The sequence below is a fragment of the Myzus persicae genome, unplaced genomic scaffold (assembly GCF_001856785.1).
Source record: "Myzus persicae strain clone G006 unplaced genomic scaffold, MPER_G0061.0, whole genome shotgun sequence".
NCBI classification, from domain to species: Eukaryota; Metazoa; Arthropoda; class Insecta; order Hemiptera; family Aphididae; genus Myzus; species Myzus persicae.
The window spans coordinates 376080-394278 of record NW_019101374.1 but is presented as its reverse complement, the minus strand read 5'-3'; the positions used below and the strand labels follow the sequence as shown (position 1 = coordinate 394278).

General features: G+C 27.7%; 2 protein-coding genes across 2 annotated transcripts; both read right to left on the bottom strand.

Annotated features, from left to right (window-relative positions):
- Positions 1-1920: 1920 nt before the first annotated feature.
- LOC111028878 (CCR4-NOT transcription complex subunit 7-like) lies at positions 1921-7000 on the bottom strand. Its single transcript, XM_022307653.1, has 4 exons — positions 6803-7000; positions 5638-5736; positions 3012-3744; positions 1921-2946 (listed from the first exon to the last, which is right to left on the bottom strand). The coding sequence occupies exons 3-4, from the start codon at positions 3671-3673 to the stop codon at positions 2457-2459; spliced, it is 1152 nt and encodes a 383-aa protein (XP_022163345.1). The 5' UTR covers positions 3674-3744; positions 5638-5736; positions 6803-7000; the 3' UTR covers positions 1921-2456.
- Positions 7001-10395: 3395 nt separating this feature from the next.
- Positions 10396-14100, bottom strand: LOC111028880 (succinate--CoA ligase [ADP-forming] subunit beta, mitochondrial). The gene is given in 10 exon segments (XM_022307660.1): positions 10396-11250; positions 11336-11455; positions 11616-11776; positions 11857-12000; positions 12095-12259; positions 13000-13102; positions 13193-13355; positions 13426-13700; positions 13913-14029; positions 14032-14100. Coding segments are annotated over 10 exon segments (1467 nt in total). The 5' UTR covers positions 14086-14100; the 3' UTR covers positions 10396-11085.
- Between the last annotated feature and the right edge of the window lie 4099 nt (positions 14101-18199).

Sequence of the window (18199 nt, the reverse complement as noted above, 5' to 3'; positions counted from 1 at the left end):
TCTGCCGAAGTTTGAATAAATGTTCCACCTGAGAATATTAATTAGGACATAGGTAACAACTTTTTTTCCTCCAATGTTATATTAACATATAAGAACACGTTTGTAATTTTATTTCGTAAAAATAAAATGTACAATATGATTTTTGTTTACAAAATGATAAATTTTATAGACAAACTATTGTAATACAATTATCTACGTCAGGAAACAGTGAGAAACTCTTAACGTTTTAACACGATAATCATACTTATTTCATAAAACAGCAAAACACAGAAATCTTAAAAAAAAATCAAGTTTTCAAGCTACATATTATGAGGTATTATTAGTATTTTTCTTTACTAACACAACTAAGGTTTGGTATTGGGATGTAGCTATGTACCTTTTAGAAAAGTAAGTATGTAATGAACTGGCTTTATCAATAATCTTAGATAAAATATTATAAATATCGTAAATGCCATATAGGTCTTGCTAAAATTAAGTTTTGTATATTATAAATAAACAATAATAGATCATTTGAGTTGGATTATCGTAGGTACTTAAATTTGTGTACCATGCAAATGACTCACTCAATGACTCAATGTATAAAAATCTAGATATAACTTTTTTACAAATTAAATGTATATAATAATTAACATTTATTATTTAATACCTAATAAATAATAATAGTTAGTATAATAGTAATAGAAATACATAACTTATAAAAAAAAAACATCTTCTATATTATAGGTATGCTATATGTAGGAGGATAATATTATGAGTTATATTAATTTTAATGACTTAAGTGCCTATATCTAACAAACTCATCTGTACACAAATATGAATACTAAATTGGTACCTATTAGGATGAACAACAATACTAGTTATTAATATATAATTTGTTTATAACTTTCCGTCATATTTTAATATTTTATCATAAATAATAATGAACTAAGGTGCATTGCCGACAATACTAATGTCTAATAATATGTTAATAACATCCCAAAATGTTTACTTAAACAAAATATGGATAGGTATCATAATATTACAGGGCTGAATTTTAATGGACTAAAAGCTTTGAAATATGCAAACACTTTGGAACTCATAAGTAAAGAAATATAATCAGGTCCCAAAGTGGAAATAATTAAATTAAATAAATTCATAATTATTATGTTTATGACTTCAAAAATAATATGAGGAAAATATTAAAAATGTATATAAATAGCTTCTCAAATAAAAAAATGTATCTTTGAAAAGATTTATGAAAAATAATCTTTATATAAAATATTATATATTGGTATAGAAGTATAGAACATTAAAAATGTTTTTAAAAAAAATCCCCCGTCATTTGTATTCATGGTTTTTGACAGAAATATGCAAAATTAAATTTCATATTTAGAATGACAATATTTTGAATTTAAAACAAAATTTGTTCATAAGAAAAATAATTCAATTAATAGCTCTGGTTATAAATGTTAAAATACCACATGAACTATATCATAGTATAGATTGGGGCCATGTTGACTATTTATAATTATTATAATTAGTTTAATATTTTTTTTTTTAAATAAATATATAATTGTATTTTTAAAATAATTGTACTTAAAATCTTTAAATAATAGAACTCAAAAAATTATTCTAAAATAGTATCAAAAAGTTAAGTCTACTAATAAAAACACCAATGTAAATTATTAGAAGTACTCACTTCCTATACTTGTTGCACACTCACGCACGCCTATCATTATCAAGTGGTTAAATTCTCACTATATGATTGTAAACTTTCAAATAGTTTAAAACATAAAATTGAAAATTATAATTTTAAAATCTATTACGTTTACACACAATGGTGAGGAGGTTGTAGTACACATGCCACATACCAATGATCTATTATGAACATAATCTAATCATTTGTGTTTAGACACTAACATAACATTTACAGACATAATATTACTCATACTCATTTAATAAAATGGTTTATTAATCTATATACAGGTACCAGGAAACGAAATATAGCTAGTTTATTTTAAGGTCCTGAATTACATTGGACCAAATTCCACACTTCACTTCACAAATAAAAATGTAGTGTCCATGTTTTTAAACTGTGTTAAATATATAACAAATATCTTAAATCAAAACGCATATAGATCAAATGTCTTAAAAGAAAAAATAATATAAAAAAATTACACAACAATTATTATACAGACCATTTTTTTTCTTTAATTTTTTTTCTTAACATAATAATTCTAAGCTACATTTAATTCTATCATTTTCTAATTTCATTCACAGTTGGCAAACAAAATTTTACACAGAATAAATAAATTGAGAAGAGAAAAATTATACTCGAGGCATATAATTTTTTTTTAAATTTGTTTCTTTAAAGTCAAAATGTATAGTTGGTACCATTCATCAGTGGTAAACAACAACTGTACGATCATTGGGAATAATATATTTATTATTATATTAATAATGTATTTCTGGTATATTTAATTGGGCGGCCCTTCATTATTATCATACCGAATTTGGCCATTGTTCAATGTGGTAATGCCCAAGCCATACAAATGACCACAATATTTCTTGCTATCAATCATTCCTTCAAAATACATGTCCCTGATTTTAAAAAAAGCCATGCCTGTTAGTAGAGAATCGCTACCAGCCTGGTGTTGAGGTCCAATCCGCTTCAGTTCCAATTGATCTGCAACTTCTTGCAGACCACCTTTCAAATTTTTGCAGCTCTTCATCAGATACTTGATGTCATACACACAAGGAAAGTATAGAGAGAACATATCAAAAAAATCTGACTCCTCTTGTGGCAATTTTTCATCGGTCAACACCTTGACTAAGTAGCCAAAATCAAAACTGCTGTGGAATGTCATCCATTTTATATTATCCATCAATACCAAACCAGATGTGATTATGCATTCAGCAAAAACTATAGGTTCGATTCCATTCTCTTCATGCTTCTTAAATTGTATTCTGAAAAATAAAGACAATTTAACTGTATTATGCTAATCACAAAAATTATAGAAATTTACTATTACCTGGAATTTGTCAATAGTTCTATACTGTCTTGGGCATACATATCTTCTGACAAATTGAATTTAAAATTGAACTGCCAAGTAGTATATGGACCAGTGGGAGTTTTTCCATCTTCGTCAAAAAATGAAAGCCCCAATTGAATGATCCTTAACAGATCGACATTACACCGCAACAACTGGTACAGATAATCAGCAGTTGTTTTAAAATCGCCAATAGGTCGGGCTACAACACCTGGGAATTCCGTATCCATAGCCACGTAACAATATTTTGGTAAAAGTTTTCGTATTGACGTAAACTCTTCTTCCAAATTATGAGCCCAAACATCCTTTATACCACAATCAGGTCCAACTCCAGTTTGTACTTCCGGCTCCCTCTCTTTAACCTCTTTGGCTGGTGGTGTTTGACTATTACCAGGCATAGTTTTAGTATCTTCACTTAACCTCTGTAATACGTAAGATAGCCACTTAGGATTTTTTTCGTTTGCATCCGTTAAAATGTTATCATTGCTTTCTAATTTAGCGGACGGCTCAACAAACAAGGTTCTTCGTACTGTGTTCCGTGCGTCTGCACTCAACTCTGTTTGTTGTTCACCTCTACTCTTCCCCCAAGTTGTGTTTAACTGACGTAAATTTTCTGATGTACCGTCAACAGCTACACTTTTCATTGGGATGCTTGGATATTGTTCAGTGAATAAACTCAAAGTTTAATGATCACAGGCAATTTCACTACCTTGAACTGTAAGATAAAAATAATAGATATTCACTATTGACATTTTATTATTAAAATAATAAATTAATTAACTCAATAAAACTTTATAGTATGATATTTTGATTTTATAATAGACCATTTTAGAAATCAATAATTGTCTATTATAAAATGAATGCTAATAATTTAAATGTAGTTTTAACGATTAGATATATATATTGGTTCAGTGAGGATCTTATCTTCTTGAAGTAATTAATAAATGATAGTGAATATTCATCATTAGAATTTTAAATTTTTTTTATAAAATTAATTGCATTCAATATTTATTATTTATTTCATTTTTTTATAATATATCAATATAAATATAATCAATAATATATATTATTTATTGTTATTTACAGTAATTTATATTTTATTGTTACTAATTAATATTCATTTAATAAAATATACATCCCACTTGAATAGGGACAAATGGATGTATCATTTGGGCACGACCGTTTTAATATGGGGACAATTGAAAAAAATCAATCAATAAAAATATAAGTTTAAAAAAATTAAAAATTTAAACATCATATCAAAAACAGTTATTTATATTTATTATAATTTGTCCAAAATGTGTATAAATTATAATCAAAAAGATATTTATTATAAACCAAAAATTAAAATACTGTATCAAAAAGTTATTCTTTATATTTATATTTACGATGTACAAATTTAATCGAAAAGTTATAAATTTATAATACATATTAATGAAGTCAAATATTTTGGATGATACCATGTAAAAATGATAAAATTAGGTAGTACGTACATTAAATAATAAGCTATAAAGTACAATACAATATAATACCATTATTATAGTTATAGTATGAACATTATCATTGTTTTCATAATTTATATATAAACCAGAACTAAAATATATTTTGTTAATAAAACAACCCAAAATATTTAATTTAATTTGAATTAATATTAAATTATTAATTTTTAACATTTTTTAATTTTTCTTTTAATATTTTAATATTTAAATGTATATAATAAATAATTTCTTTTGATATTGTATTTTAATTTTTTAATTTTTACTTCCGATATTTTTATTGAATGATTTATTATTATTATTTTTTAGCTTTCTTAACGTCTACCTCTGTTTGTAGTAAAATGATCCCTACTAACCTATAAAAATATATAAGGTAATTATAGTTAGGTATTATATTTTATTTATTTAATTTTTTAATTCAATTGATCTTACTGAATATTTTGACAGAATTTTGTTTTTGAATAACTTAGGAAATAATATTACTTGTTTTTAGAATCTTAAATTTGGAAATAAGTATTCATTTTATAAAGTTAAAATTAATATTTGTTTATCTATGCAAATCTTTGAGAACTTGTCTTTACTTTTACAGATCAAATATCTAGTCTGAAAACAAAATACTTTCATGCAATTGGTAATATTTTATATACACTATTATTTAAAAATAATAATAAATGGTGAAGCAGTTTTGAGTTATTAAATTGTGATTAACCTTATGTTTTAAACGTCTTTTTTTGAGGCAGAATAGCTTGAAAATACTATTAAATAACTGTTATGAAATTACTTAAACTATTAATAAGTAAAAACGGAAAAGTACTTTTTTAAATGAAAATTACATTTCAATTGGACGTAATACACACGTCTTGCTTTTGTCTTACAAATTTACATCATTGATTACATCCATTTCACAAAATTAATTGTTATATTGGAGCGGATTGACCAATTTACAATTTTAGGAAGAATTATTATTTAGGTGCCTGTCTTAGCGTTTTTTTAAATATTTTTATTGTAAAGCAAGTTATGAGAATTTTAAAATTATAAATTGTATTGTGTCAAAAAAATGTTACTTTAAGATGACAACATACAAACCTAAGTTATTAGAACAATTAGCTTACCTGATGAAAACATAGCTTTGAGAAAGAATTTTGAAGTTGTTTGACTATTTGCAGAAATTATTACTCATCGCCCATTATCAATAATTGAATAACCTAGATCTAAAAAAAAATAAATAAAAATGTTTCAATGCCAAAGCAAAAATGTAATTAATTTTTAGTATACCTACCATCTATAATAATATCTAAATAATTGAAGCTTAAATGAAATTTTTTACTACCCTTGTGCATCATTTCTATTAATTAGATTAAATTAAGTTCCTATATTAGTTTTTTCTACTACCGACCTTCAAGCAATAGTTTTTCAGAATATGTAAGCAATTTTTTGGATCACTGAGAAAAAACAATTGCACCGAGGAACATGGCAACTTTTGGACAAACCTTGGCAAAAAATGCCATTAAACAACGATAAACAACTGGCACTTGTTGCTATGCTTTGAACGGTGAAAATGTCACTATAATGAAAAACCATGCCACATAGGAAATGGGCTAGGTAAAAATTAGCGGTAACACTTAAAATAATCAAAATATATATATAAATATATTAAATAGTAAAATGTAAGTTGCATTAATATATTATTATACATGAATGCATAGTAAATAAATTACTGTACAAGAAGAATACAAGTAGTGGTGACAGGAATGATGCAACTAGGTAGTATGGTCAATGCATAAGTAGAACCAATAATAAAAGTGCAATATTTACAAATAAAACAAAATTTATTTGACTGAAGCATGAGTTTAAAAAATTGACCAAGTAAATTGTACCTACACACAATGAGAAAACAAAACAAAAATGATGTCCGTCAACAAACCAACCGCATTAGTAATTATTGAATAAGTAGACGATCGTCGATTGTATACATCAATAATATTAGTATAAAAACATAACCGTTGTTGTGAAATCTGACTTACAAACAAAATGTTATTTTGGGGGTTATTTGGTTCTTCTACGCACAACAATGCACTTGTTAACAGTGTCAAGCAGCACAAAAAAGTCATACCATTTTGACGATTGGGGCATTTTATCACAAACAATTTACACTCAAAAGGCTTCTAACCGATTTTGAGTCGCAAAACGTTTGCATCTCGAAGACATATGTTACGGTTTACCAGAAGCGTTGTCGACGGGAAAACAGTGGAAGCCTCTCTGACTTGGTGTACTTACGTTTAAGTGGTCGTCTTCGATCGGTCTTCAAACACAGATTTGGATTCAAAAAAAAGTTTTTAAAAAAATAAACACAAACAGACAAACTTATCGCCTAGTCTAAACAGTTAAAAATTAATAATATTGCGATACACAATATTTTGTTCGGATCACGGCTGCAGTCATGTAAATAGTAAATACCAAAACAATGGGCTTGATAACGGCCCTGATAACGACGAGCATGGATACGAAAATCTGTCCATGTCTCCATGAAAAAAAGGCATTATTTACATGCGTCTACAATAACTGCGTCTCACCGTTTCACGTGAGATTTTACGAAAAATAATCAGGAAACCTCTAGAACTCTAGACTATAGACTGAAAAGAGAAATAAAATTCGGTAATGATCGACTTAAACTGTGTACCTTAAAAGACATCAAAAATATATTATGATATGTTTTGACGTTGTAATGTTATAACGTTTCTTGACCATTATCGTAGTCGGTTGAAATCGTGTTTACCTTTAAAGTTTTAAAATATTATGACCTACATACGAAACTTAAATTTGTATTAATTACCTACTATTCAATTAAATATGTATTTACCTATTGGCTGTGGCCTATGAATTAAATAAAATAATATTATATAATAGATAGGTACCTGTATATTGTTAGATAATATGTAAATCGTAAATTCTTAGAGAATAAAAAGCGATTTTCAAAATTCTTGCGATGCCCGCCTGAAACCAAATTAATATATTGTATATTCTGTGCCGAAACTAAATGTTGATACTTGATGGACGTCGGACGATGAATAGTTTTTAATCAAGAGTCAAAAACAACTATTTATTTGGACAAAGTTTACATTTTATTGTTCTGCTCTGCGAAAAAAATATCATAAATCAAAATAAAAGGTAATTAATACCTACTGTCAACCGTTTGTTATTGTTCTATTTTCTACGACTGTGTGTATAACATTTTAGGACAGCTGTTGATTTTTTGTACAAAACGTTAGTTCAGGATGAGTAATTATTTATTTATGGTTCTAAATCTTAGATCATTCTTGTACAATGTGATCGATCGATTGTAACCTTGTAGGTAAGTACATGATATAAGGTCAATAAGGTACCTAGTTAGTTGTGGCCTCGTGAGTATTTAAAACTTATGGTAACTTTCGTAAGAATATTGGTCCAGACTTCCAGAGACCTGACCCAAAAACCAGTTGCCACGTGGATCCTTGCTAAACAAACAGCGTGGGTTCCTATAGGTTAGGTTGCGACTCGAAGAAACCACGAATTAAAGATATACCAAGGTACATACACCTATTGCCCATTATACTTGTTCGGGAATCCCGGGCTTTATTGGTCGTCGGACTCGGATGTATACCAAAACCTCACCAGGGGGGGGGGGGGGTCGTATCTAGTTTTTGTGTTACGCCAACGAAAGTTATTAAACACAATTGTAATAGGTAATATTGTTCCAACACCAGATCGATAGTGTTGTACACGTGAATAATAAGGGAGTGTCGGCTAGCCATGGATAGGACCACATGGAAATAGGAATTTAGCCGGTAGGTCCCCATCAGTATACTCAGAAGTCCAAGTCTCGAAAAATTAAAATTAAATAATTTTTATTATATCGCCTAACAGCTGTACAGTTGTATTGAATATTGATCATTGAATATTTGTAATATACACTCCATTAGTTGCCTCTGTATAATACCCATTGATAGGCGTACAAATAATAAATATGTACCTTTTTTGTTGTACCTATGAGCTATTGTCTATACTCTATTGTACTAAAACTAAATAATGTATTAATGTAATGTAAATATAAATAAATATGTTTGATGTTCGAATGACAAAAATAAACAACCATAATAATAATTAGAGCACGGATATAAATGCATTAATAACCAACCAAATTTGCGCTAAAAAAATCTTAAATATGCATAAACATATGCTATATGCACTAAAATGTTAAAATATGCACAAAAAAATAAAAAATAAAATCTATGCATAACAAAATTAGCAAAAAAAAATATTTTTTTTAAACATTTAATTAATCCAATATATTTTAAACAAATTATCAAACCCTACTATAAATACTTATCTATTTTTCTTAATTTTTTTCTTCACTTTCATTATTTTGTAGGTAGTTTTAATCTATAAGAAAAAAATATAAATCAATTTATATAAAAAAGGAACCTAAAATAAATAACGCAACCTATTAATTTATTATGATGTTAATAATCGATACTATAAAAATATAATATTTTTTCTTATATTATAATACTATATTATATTTCAAAAATGTCTCAAACAACAAAAAACATCGAAATATGCACTAAAAGATGAAATATGCAATTAAAATTGTAAAATAAGCTCTTAAAATAGAAAAATGTCGAAGTATTCAAAAATAAGATCTAAAAGTTTCATTTTTTAAATTGTTGTCATGAAACAAATTTTGTGCTTACTTAGCACACCATACGATTAACAAGAATAAATATACAAATGCAAACAAATCCCAGCTCTAATAATAATTAATAGGTACCTAAATAGTTTACATAAAAAAATGTTATTATAATAAAATACTATATTTTTTTGACAATTAATTGTGTATAGTATATAATATGATTTGATTGTAAAAAGTATTGTGAGCATTTTTTTTTTATATATTTTATTGGTGATTGGTCCTAGTTATATGTAGCCCTAATAAATATATCCTGATAGAAAAAAAGTACCTATCCGGTACCTGCCCATGCTGCTAGCTGCTGTTGTTTGTTTGGTTTCTCTTTGGCCGGGGCAACATAGACAACACATTCACATATACTTTTTGTTATGTTTTTGAGTGATCTTGGGTAAAATGCTATTATCACTTTTAAAAGGTATGACACAATGATTTGTCTAAATATTGGCTCAAAACAGTTTAATATCAATCTAATTTTGCGATTTTTTTATAGAAAAGTCGAACACCTCTAATATCAAATAATAATAAAATATAAAACCGAATACCGATTAGTCAAACTCCTAATAATATTATTCACTATAATTTTTACAGTAGGTGATTTTACTCTAAGATTACTAAAAAACATTTATAAATTATTTTATGCGAGTGCGTTTAATCTATGTTACACGTCATGACTCTGAGAGAGGAAACAAATATTGAGCTAACATCCTCACTCGTAAAGTGAAAAATGGAAAAAATAAATTGTTATTCATTTTCAATCCTTAACGACATCGGTGGTGACATAAAAAAACCTTTCTCAGGGTTTTCGTTTTCAATTTGGTAAAAACTATATCTATTTTTTTCTATAATACCACTGAATAAATCTTCACATATCCTAATTTCTATAGAAACAATGATTAAAAACATAATGACCCAATAATAATATTCACATTATAACAATTGTTTATTATTATTTAATATCTATTATATTCATGACAATTTACAATAATATTATGTAGAATTAACAACAACAATAGTAATAATAATAAGATAATGGTGGTCTAAGTATCTACAGCCATTATCGTTTATGTATAATTTTACTTAATAATTAAAAAAAGATACCTAAATTAGCTAAGCTAAAAATAAGTAAACTTTCATTTTTTTAAGGAACAATTTATGAAATACAATCAAAGATAACATAGCGTGTCATTCACAACTGACTATAAGATTAACTCTATAGCATGGACATTAATTTATCTGTGCCTTCTTGTTTCAAAAAGCTGTTAGCGGGAATAAATCTTTACAAATTGTTCATTTTATAATTTAAGGAGACTTTTAAACAGCAATAATACTTTCTTTTTTTTTATTTTAAAATTAATACTATACAATGAATTGGTTTAGTTGTTAAATTATGTCACAAAATTAAATCATTAGTAACACTTAATCATAAAGGTAACTATCATACAAAAGAACATTATTAGAATAACTTTTTAGATGTATAAATTATAGGGATAAATTATCTATAATATTATATAAAACAATTTATCTGACAAAAACAACAAAAGAAAAATATTATTAAAACAATAGCCATACTTATTATGAATTTTTAAGAGTATAAGAAACCAAAAACCATTTAATTCAAGGGTGTCCAACAACAAATAAAATAATAAAAGGGAAACGTTAAAGCATATTTATGTCTCTTCTGAATAATTTATTTAAGCTTTGAGTGAGAATATAAAATGTATTTTACTGATCTGTATTGTGTAGTAATTAGAAGACAAATGTGCAATAGCCTTTCAAGAACAAGTATTAGTTAACATAATATTAATAATTACTGTTAGATTATTTATTTTCCTTTTTAGATGGGCATTTCAAAATTGACACCCAAGTGTTGTTCACGAGCTAGATTCACAATTTCAGACAATTTAACTGCCAAACGAGCAGCTTCATCTAGATTGTCTACTGGCAAAATTTTCATACCAGAGTTTGCAATGCGAAGTTTTGCTTCATCTACATTTGTTCCCTATAAGTTAAAAAAAAGGTTAAATATCTTTTACATCTAACTGTAATAGTACATATTAATTATGATTTATAATACAATAATATACCTGTAAACGACAAATGATTGGTACATTGAGATTCAACTCTTGAGCTGCCGCAATTATTCCATCAGCAATGATATCACATCTCATTATTCCACCAAAAATATTCACCATAATAGCACATACCTATAATAATTCAAAAATTAATGATAAACTCAGTTTCAATTCAAACTCTTCAGCTTAAATCATTTTAATATAATTCCATAATTAATAAATTTGACTATGAACTCTATAATTTTATTGAAGAAAGCCCCATTTACTATTGGTAGTTAAACAAAATTCATACTTTAGGGTCTGATGTGATGATTTTAAAAGCTTCTTTCACTTGAGAAGCAGTAGCACCACCTCCAACATCCAAGAAATTAGCTGGGAATCCACCATGCAAGTTAATTATATCCATAGTAGCCATTGCCAAACCAGCACCATTTACCAAACAACCAATGGTACCTGAAATAATTATAATGGCAAATTATATAACAATCAATTTTGACATATAATTAATAATTATGTACATTTTAATTAATTACCATCTAGTGCAATATAATTAAGATTGAATTTTGAAGCTTCTACTTCTTTTTCATCTTCTTGAGTCCAATCGCGCAAATCAAACAATTCTTTTTGCCTATACTCTGCGTTATCATCAAATCGGAATTTGGCATCCAAACAATAATCTTAAAAAAAATAATATAACATAGTATGTTTGTTACATAACAAAAAAAAAAAAATTGTAGCTTAATTAATTGTATAAAAAAATATTTTACTTACATCCCCCGGTAGAAATACTTTCAGCATAAGGATTAACTTCAATTAATAGAGCATCTTTGGTAAGAAATAAGTCATATAACTTCAAAATTACATCTGCAGTTTCATCTTTTTTTTTTGTCAATCCAACTTTGGTGATTACATCTAAAGCCAGTTCTCTAGATATACCTAATAACAATAAATATATTATTCATCAAAGTAGCTAACTATTAACTTAAGCCTTTATTGGAAATTTATTAGGTAAAATTATTAGTTAATATTTATAAACAAAAGTAAATAACTATAAGCTTATAAGTTTATATACCTACTATTAGTATTACTGAATATTAATATATGATGTGAGTATGAAATTAAGATTCTTGTTAATTTTACTTAGAATTAAGAATTAGATATCTTCACTGATTAAAACGATACATTTACTTAAAAAATCCATGTCCCACTAACAAGTAAATTAAATTTTTTAATTCAAATCATATTCAATTAAATTCTAGTATAAACAATAAATATATATATATATTTACTAATATATTATAGATAAAATAATCTATTTTACTTAAATACAAAGTTTATATTATAAAAATATTGATTCATAATCGAGATTATTTTATTTGCCTATCTTCATTCTTTATAATTAATTGACCTTATAGGTTAAATTCAAATGCTTAAAATGACTTAGCAATCATTTTAAAATAGATAATTTAAATAATAATGTTGTTGTTAAATTAAGTACATAATATTGTTTTAGTTTTATTAAAATATGAATTATTATTATTATTTTGTATATTAAATAGATAATATTTAATGACTCATTTAAAAATGACTGGGTTTGCAATACTAATAAATTAATGTTAATAACAGAACAAAATAAAACATGATATTAACTGATGAGTTTAATAACAAATGATTACCTTTTGTAATATCAATGGGCATGTATAAAATTGCTTCAGGATTGTCTTCAGCAACTTTTTCTATGTTTACACCACCCTGAGAAGACGCTATCAAAACTGGGCCCTATTAAAAATATGAATGTTTAATGAATATCTATAGACAGTTTATATTTCTTATGATGACTTAATTATTTTAATTGATTTATTCTCTTACACCAAATGCTCTTTCCATCATGACAGCAAAATAAAATTCTTTTCTAGCATACACACGTTCAGCTACCATAACCGCATTACAGATACGGCCTTTCTCTCCAGTTTGTTTTGTGATCAAAAAATCTCCTAACATCTGACCTGATACATATTCAGCTTCTTCTGCCCTGAATTCATAAAATTTGTATTGTATGTAACACATAAATAATATTATCATTGGGTATAATTGTAACTAACGTGTCAACCATTTTAACACCGCCTTTGAATCCCTTTTTGAAATGACCTAAACCTCGACCACCAGCTAACACCTGAGCCTTGACTGCAATATCTGTGAGTCCCAGACTTCGGACAAGTTCGGCTGCTTCCTTACCAGTCTTGGCTACACCAAACTTAGGCACAGGTATACCAGCACCTTTCAGCAGCGAATAGCTGACATGTTCATGTACGTTGAGGTTGCGACGCTGCTGACTGTTACTCCATAAAGGGCATGCAGGCAATGACGCTGCGAAAAGCTATCGAAACATATTAAAGGTTAGACAGGGATTGATATTGCTTTATCATATGGGAGCGAGTTGCCAACTCAGTGTCACTTTGGCTAGTCCAGAGTGCTAGTATATTTACATCTAGGCCAAATTTCAGGGATACTTGATTTTAAGTGCCCGTTGAAAATGTCAGAGGACCAAAAATGTAATACACACAATGTCACTGAAGATGATGCACTTACCCTGGGGCTCTTCTTGCCCAACTTTTCCAGCATATACGAACTTTTGGTGACTAAGTTAGTCATGGTAGCTTTTGGTATGTAGTGAACGACAAAAGTGACAGACTTGACAGCAAAAAGATTTGACAGTATTCCTTGCCCTTCACTCTTTGGTAGGTGAATGATATTTTTTTCATCGATTGGCCTAAACGGCGAACACCAGTACACCACCCGTGATAAGAAATAGACAGTGGGTGCTCGTAAACCGACGAAAAAATAAATAAAAACAAAGGTTGACAACCACTGTAGTGAAAGTAGGAGCGGGAAATTTCAAAAATTGAATCAAATCGTTGTAATCGCAGTCGTAGGATGACACTTACAATTTACATGCCACATCTGTACAAATTTACAAGCAAAGTCGAATTTGGGACCTGGGATCAAAAGTTCCTAAATGATATCCAGTGCAAAAAATGCGTCAAATCGACAAAGCTAGAACGATTTTTAAATATTAAGAAACACGAAGGGTGCTTATCGTGTATAGTCTTTAGCATGATAATATACCTATAAATAAACAAGTTCGTGCCCGTCATGTGACATATTATTATGGTCTTTACTATTTAGTATCAAATATTAAATAATAAATCGTAAAAAATATATAGTACAAGTACCTAGGTAAATCACCTTATCAAGATGTATACATTTCTAAAAATATCATAATGAAAAATGAAAAGGGATGACACTTTACGAACATCAAACATGGAACATGTTTCGATCCAAAAATAGATTTCTCATGATTGGACTTAAAATAATGCAGATCGTTATTGATCATGTTTGTTGATACTTATATCGATTTCAAGTAGAAAAAAATTCTATTTTTATCAAGTCTAATATTTTAAGTACCAAATGCCGTAAAAAATGTATGAAAATCGTTAACACTCGACCCTGACATGCTCAGTTCTGGCTAACTGGTAAACGATTTTTTAACACGAATAGTTCCCTATCGTTCAAATCTATTTGTACGTGTTTGTAATTTGTATATTTAAATACAATGTATTATAATTTATAAATCATACCTATTGGCTATTAGTAATATATTAGGTTTTAGGATTAGGTAACTACGGGTTACATTCATAGGTACTTAAGAGTAATACGGTACCGTCAAGGCCGATTAAAATAAAATTAACTACCAATACAACATCGTTACAATTTTAGACGCAATTTTGAGCCAACGAATATGTAAATAGACAGCTGAGAAGTGAAAATCTTGATTGACCGATTCATACCAATTCGGCCCTGCCTATCTACTAATTATATTTTTTAAGTTATAACATTGATTATAAATACTAGTATTTATAATCAATGGTACAATTAAGTATGCTGAAAACGATAGTGAAGTCGGAATTCAGACTTAGATTTGAAGTCGAAACCTATCTAAGGTGGTTTTACTAACTCGAGTGACGTTTTCCATTTGAATTGACAGTGTAGTGTCATAACGCAAAATTATCAATAACATTTTTATTATTATTGTATTTTAAGAAAAGTTATGTTTTAATAACTTATGAGTATTTTTTAGGTAGTCACGCGTCTCATACTTTTTAATGATGCATTAATTAATTAATAGCTACAAGAGCAATGTTTGTTTTTAACATAATAATATATTATTGTTCTATGTTGCAAAATTTAATAGACACATACACAATGGCAATATAACAGTCCGAGCGAGTGAGTAATCAGGCGTCCGCAGCATGTATATGACATTTTAATTAGCTATAATTTCAAAAAGTTCGAAAGCTCCGAGCTCCAAATTCTGAATTCACCATCGTTTTAGTATGATTAATTACATACGTTAATTAAAAAAAAAGGTGTCCGGTCAAATGGAAAATTACTGACTGTCGAGGGTATCCCATCATTATTTGAATAGGCCTTGCCACGGAGAGGAGGGATAGAGAGTAGGCCTCACAAATCCATGTGTTATAATGTTATAGCCATAGGACCTTAACTATAACTACTCGAAGGGTGGCTTAATTTTAAACCATTGAATAGATATACCATATTGTCTAGTCCATTTAAATATCTTAGTTTGTGGTCATTGTTTGATCATGGATGTGTTAAATTCAGGGCTTAAAACCGTTTCTGAAGTTATAGGTAATCAATTTTTTGATAACCGGTTACCAGTTACCCTACACCATAATAATGTAGTGGTTACCGATTTTAAGTTTTAACCGGTTTAATTACCGTTTTTCACAAAATGTTTTTTGTTATCACTTATCAATAACGAATTATTTATAATGTGTTTATAACACGGACTAAGATATATCTGTATATACTTTTAACTGTCTTAAGAGGATGTCGGCGCACCATTTGTCTTCTCTATCCGGGCCACGCGCGCAACATAGACAAAATGCATTTACGAATTACGAATTACTGTATTACGAGAAATGGCCAAATAGGGGAATACCAGTAATATGAAATAATCACTAATCAGCACAGCTATAAATATATTGTTTTTAATATACATCATAAATTCATAAACATATTAGTATTACCCGTATGGCGTAGGTATTGGCGCATGGCGTGTACCCGGTGTACGTATATTTTGACATTGTGATTGTGTATAATATATAATTATATCATACACTTATAAGTTCAATATAACAGGTAAATATTTTTCTACAAATAAAATATCAACTGAAATAACAATAAATGATTGGTAATTGGAACAAAAAAATCTTTTCCGCATTATAATGGTAACCGGGTATCGCTAAATGAACGATTTTCAGAAATGGTGATAATTGATTTTTGGTATACGACTTTATAAACTTTTGTTATTCGGTTACCGATATCCGCTTTCCATACTGCAAATAAAACCGGTAAACGGTTTAGAGTTCTTAAAATTTACGGTTTTTAACGGTTATCGTGAAAAACCGGTAAACGGTTTTAAGCCCTGGTTAAATTAGAATTCAATGATACACCATTATCATTCTACATTTGCAATCATACCAAACACAATTTCGAGGCAAAACTAAATCCACAAATAACACTTGAATTACAAGATAGTTAAAATTAATAGGTTTAAATATAATATCCAGTAGGAAGTTAAAATGTGTTTAAATATTTAAAAAAAAATTGTGTTAATAAAATATTTAGGTTTTTGGGTTTAAGGTTACTTGTAAGAACAAATTTTTCAAGTATCAAAATTAAAAATTATTTGTTCTTATAGACTTGTAATACCTGCTGAGAAAATATTTATAACTTAACTCATTAATCATGATTCACACAAACCATGCCTCAGTAGCAGTTACTAAATAATAAATATTAACTATATTTGAATATTTTTTAATTGCTTATCTATCATAAATATATGTATGCAGCTCAAACTATTTATACAATTATACTTGTAAATAACCTTGGGTCAAAGACTGTTATAAGTTATAACTATACATTTATGAATGTATCTTTCTTTTAGTCATTAATATGAACAATTTTCTTAATAATTCTATTTTTTAGTGATTTGAAAGTTTCCTATAATTTGCAAGATTATTACCTTTTATTCAATTGAGCAGTCTTAACATTTAATTACTTCAACCAAAATAATACCCAACTAAAATCACTTTTGTATATTTTTGTATTATTATTAAAATACATGAAAAGGATGCAACCCATACGTTAAATGTTTCAAACTTGCAAACATACTACATAGCAATTTTTTGCTTACTAGTTCAATAATGTCCCGTTAGTTTTGATGGTAGAGTAAATTTACCTTTAATCCGAACTTTCATGTAAGAAATTATCTGTGCCGAAGCATCACAGATTTTAGATACTTTAATTTTCAAGCAAGATACGGGTATATGAAATATGAAAAATTAAAAATGTCAATCTCGCTCGAAAATATTAAATAAAAGCTAACTTTAAGTACAAATAATGTTCTTAATTACTAGCGGCTTTTATAATAAAAAAAAAAAAAATGTTCTTAATTGAAAGTTTGATAATAGGTCAATTCCCTTTAATATCAAAACTAACAGCACTATTAAAACTAGTGAACAAAAATTTGTTGTCATAAGTGTGTGTTTAAAGACAGATAGCAAATGCAAGGTGTTCTCCCATGAAACAAACTTTAAATTAAAATTATCAACTTAATCAAAGAAACAAATTTTTTTTAAATCTTTGTATATTACGTTTTATAGAAAACATGTAACATTGGTACCTAAAGCCAAAACTGATAACAGCAAAAAATAATTTTTATTTTTAATTGAGATAAATTCACCAACAGATTCTTAAAAAAAGTCAGTAAAAAAAAAAAAGGAATAAATA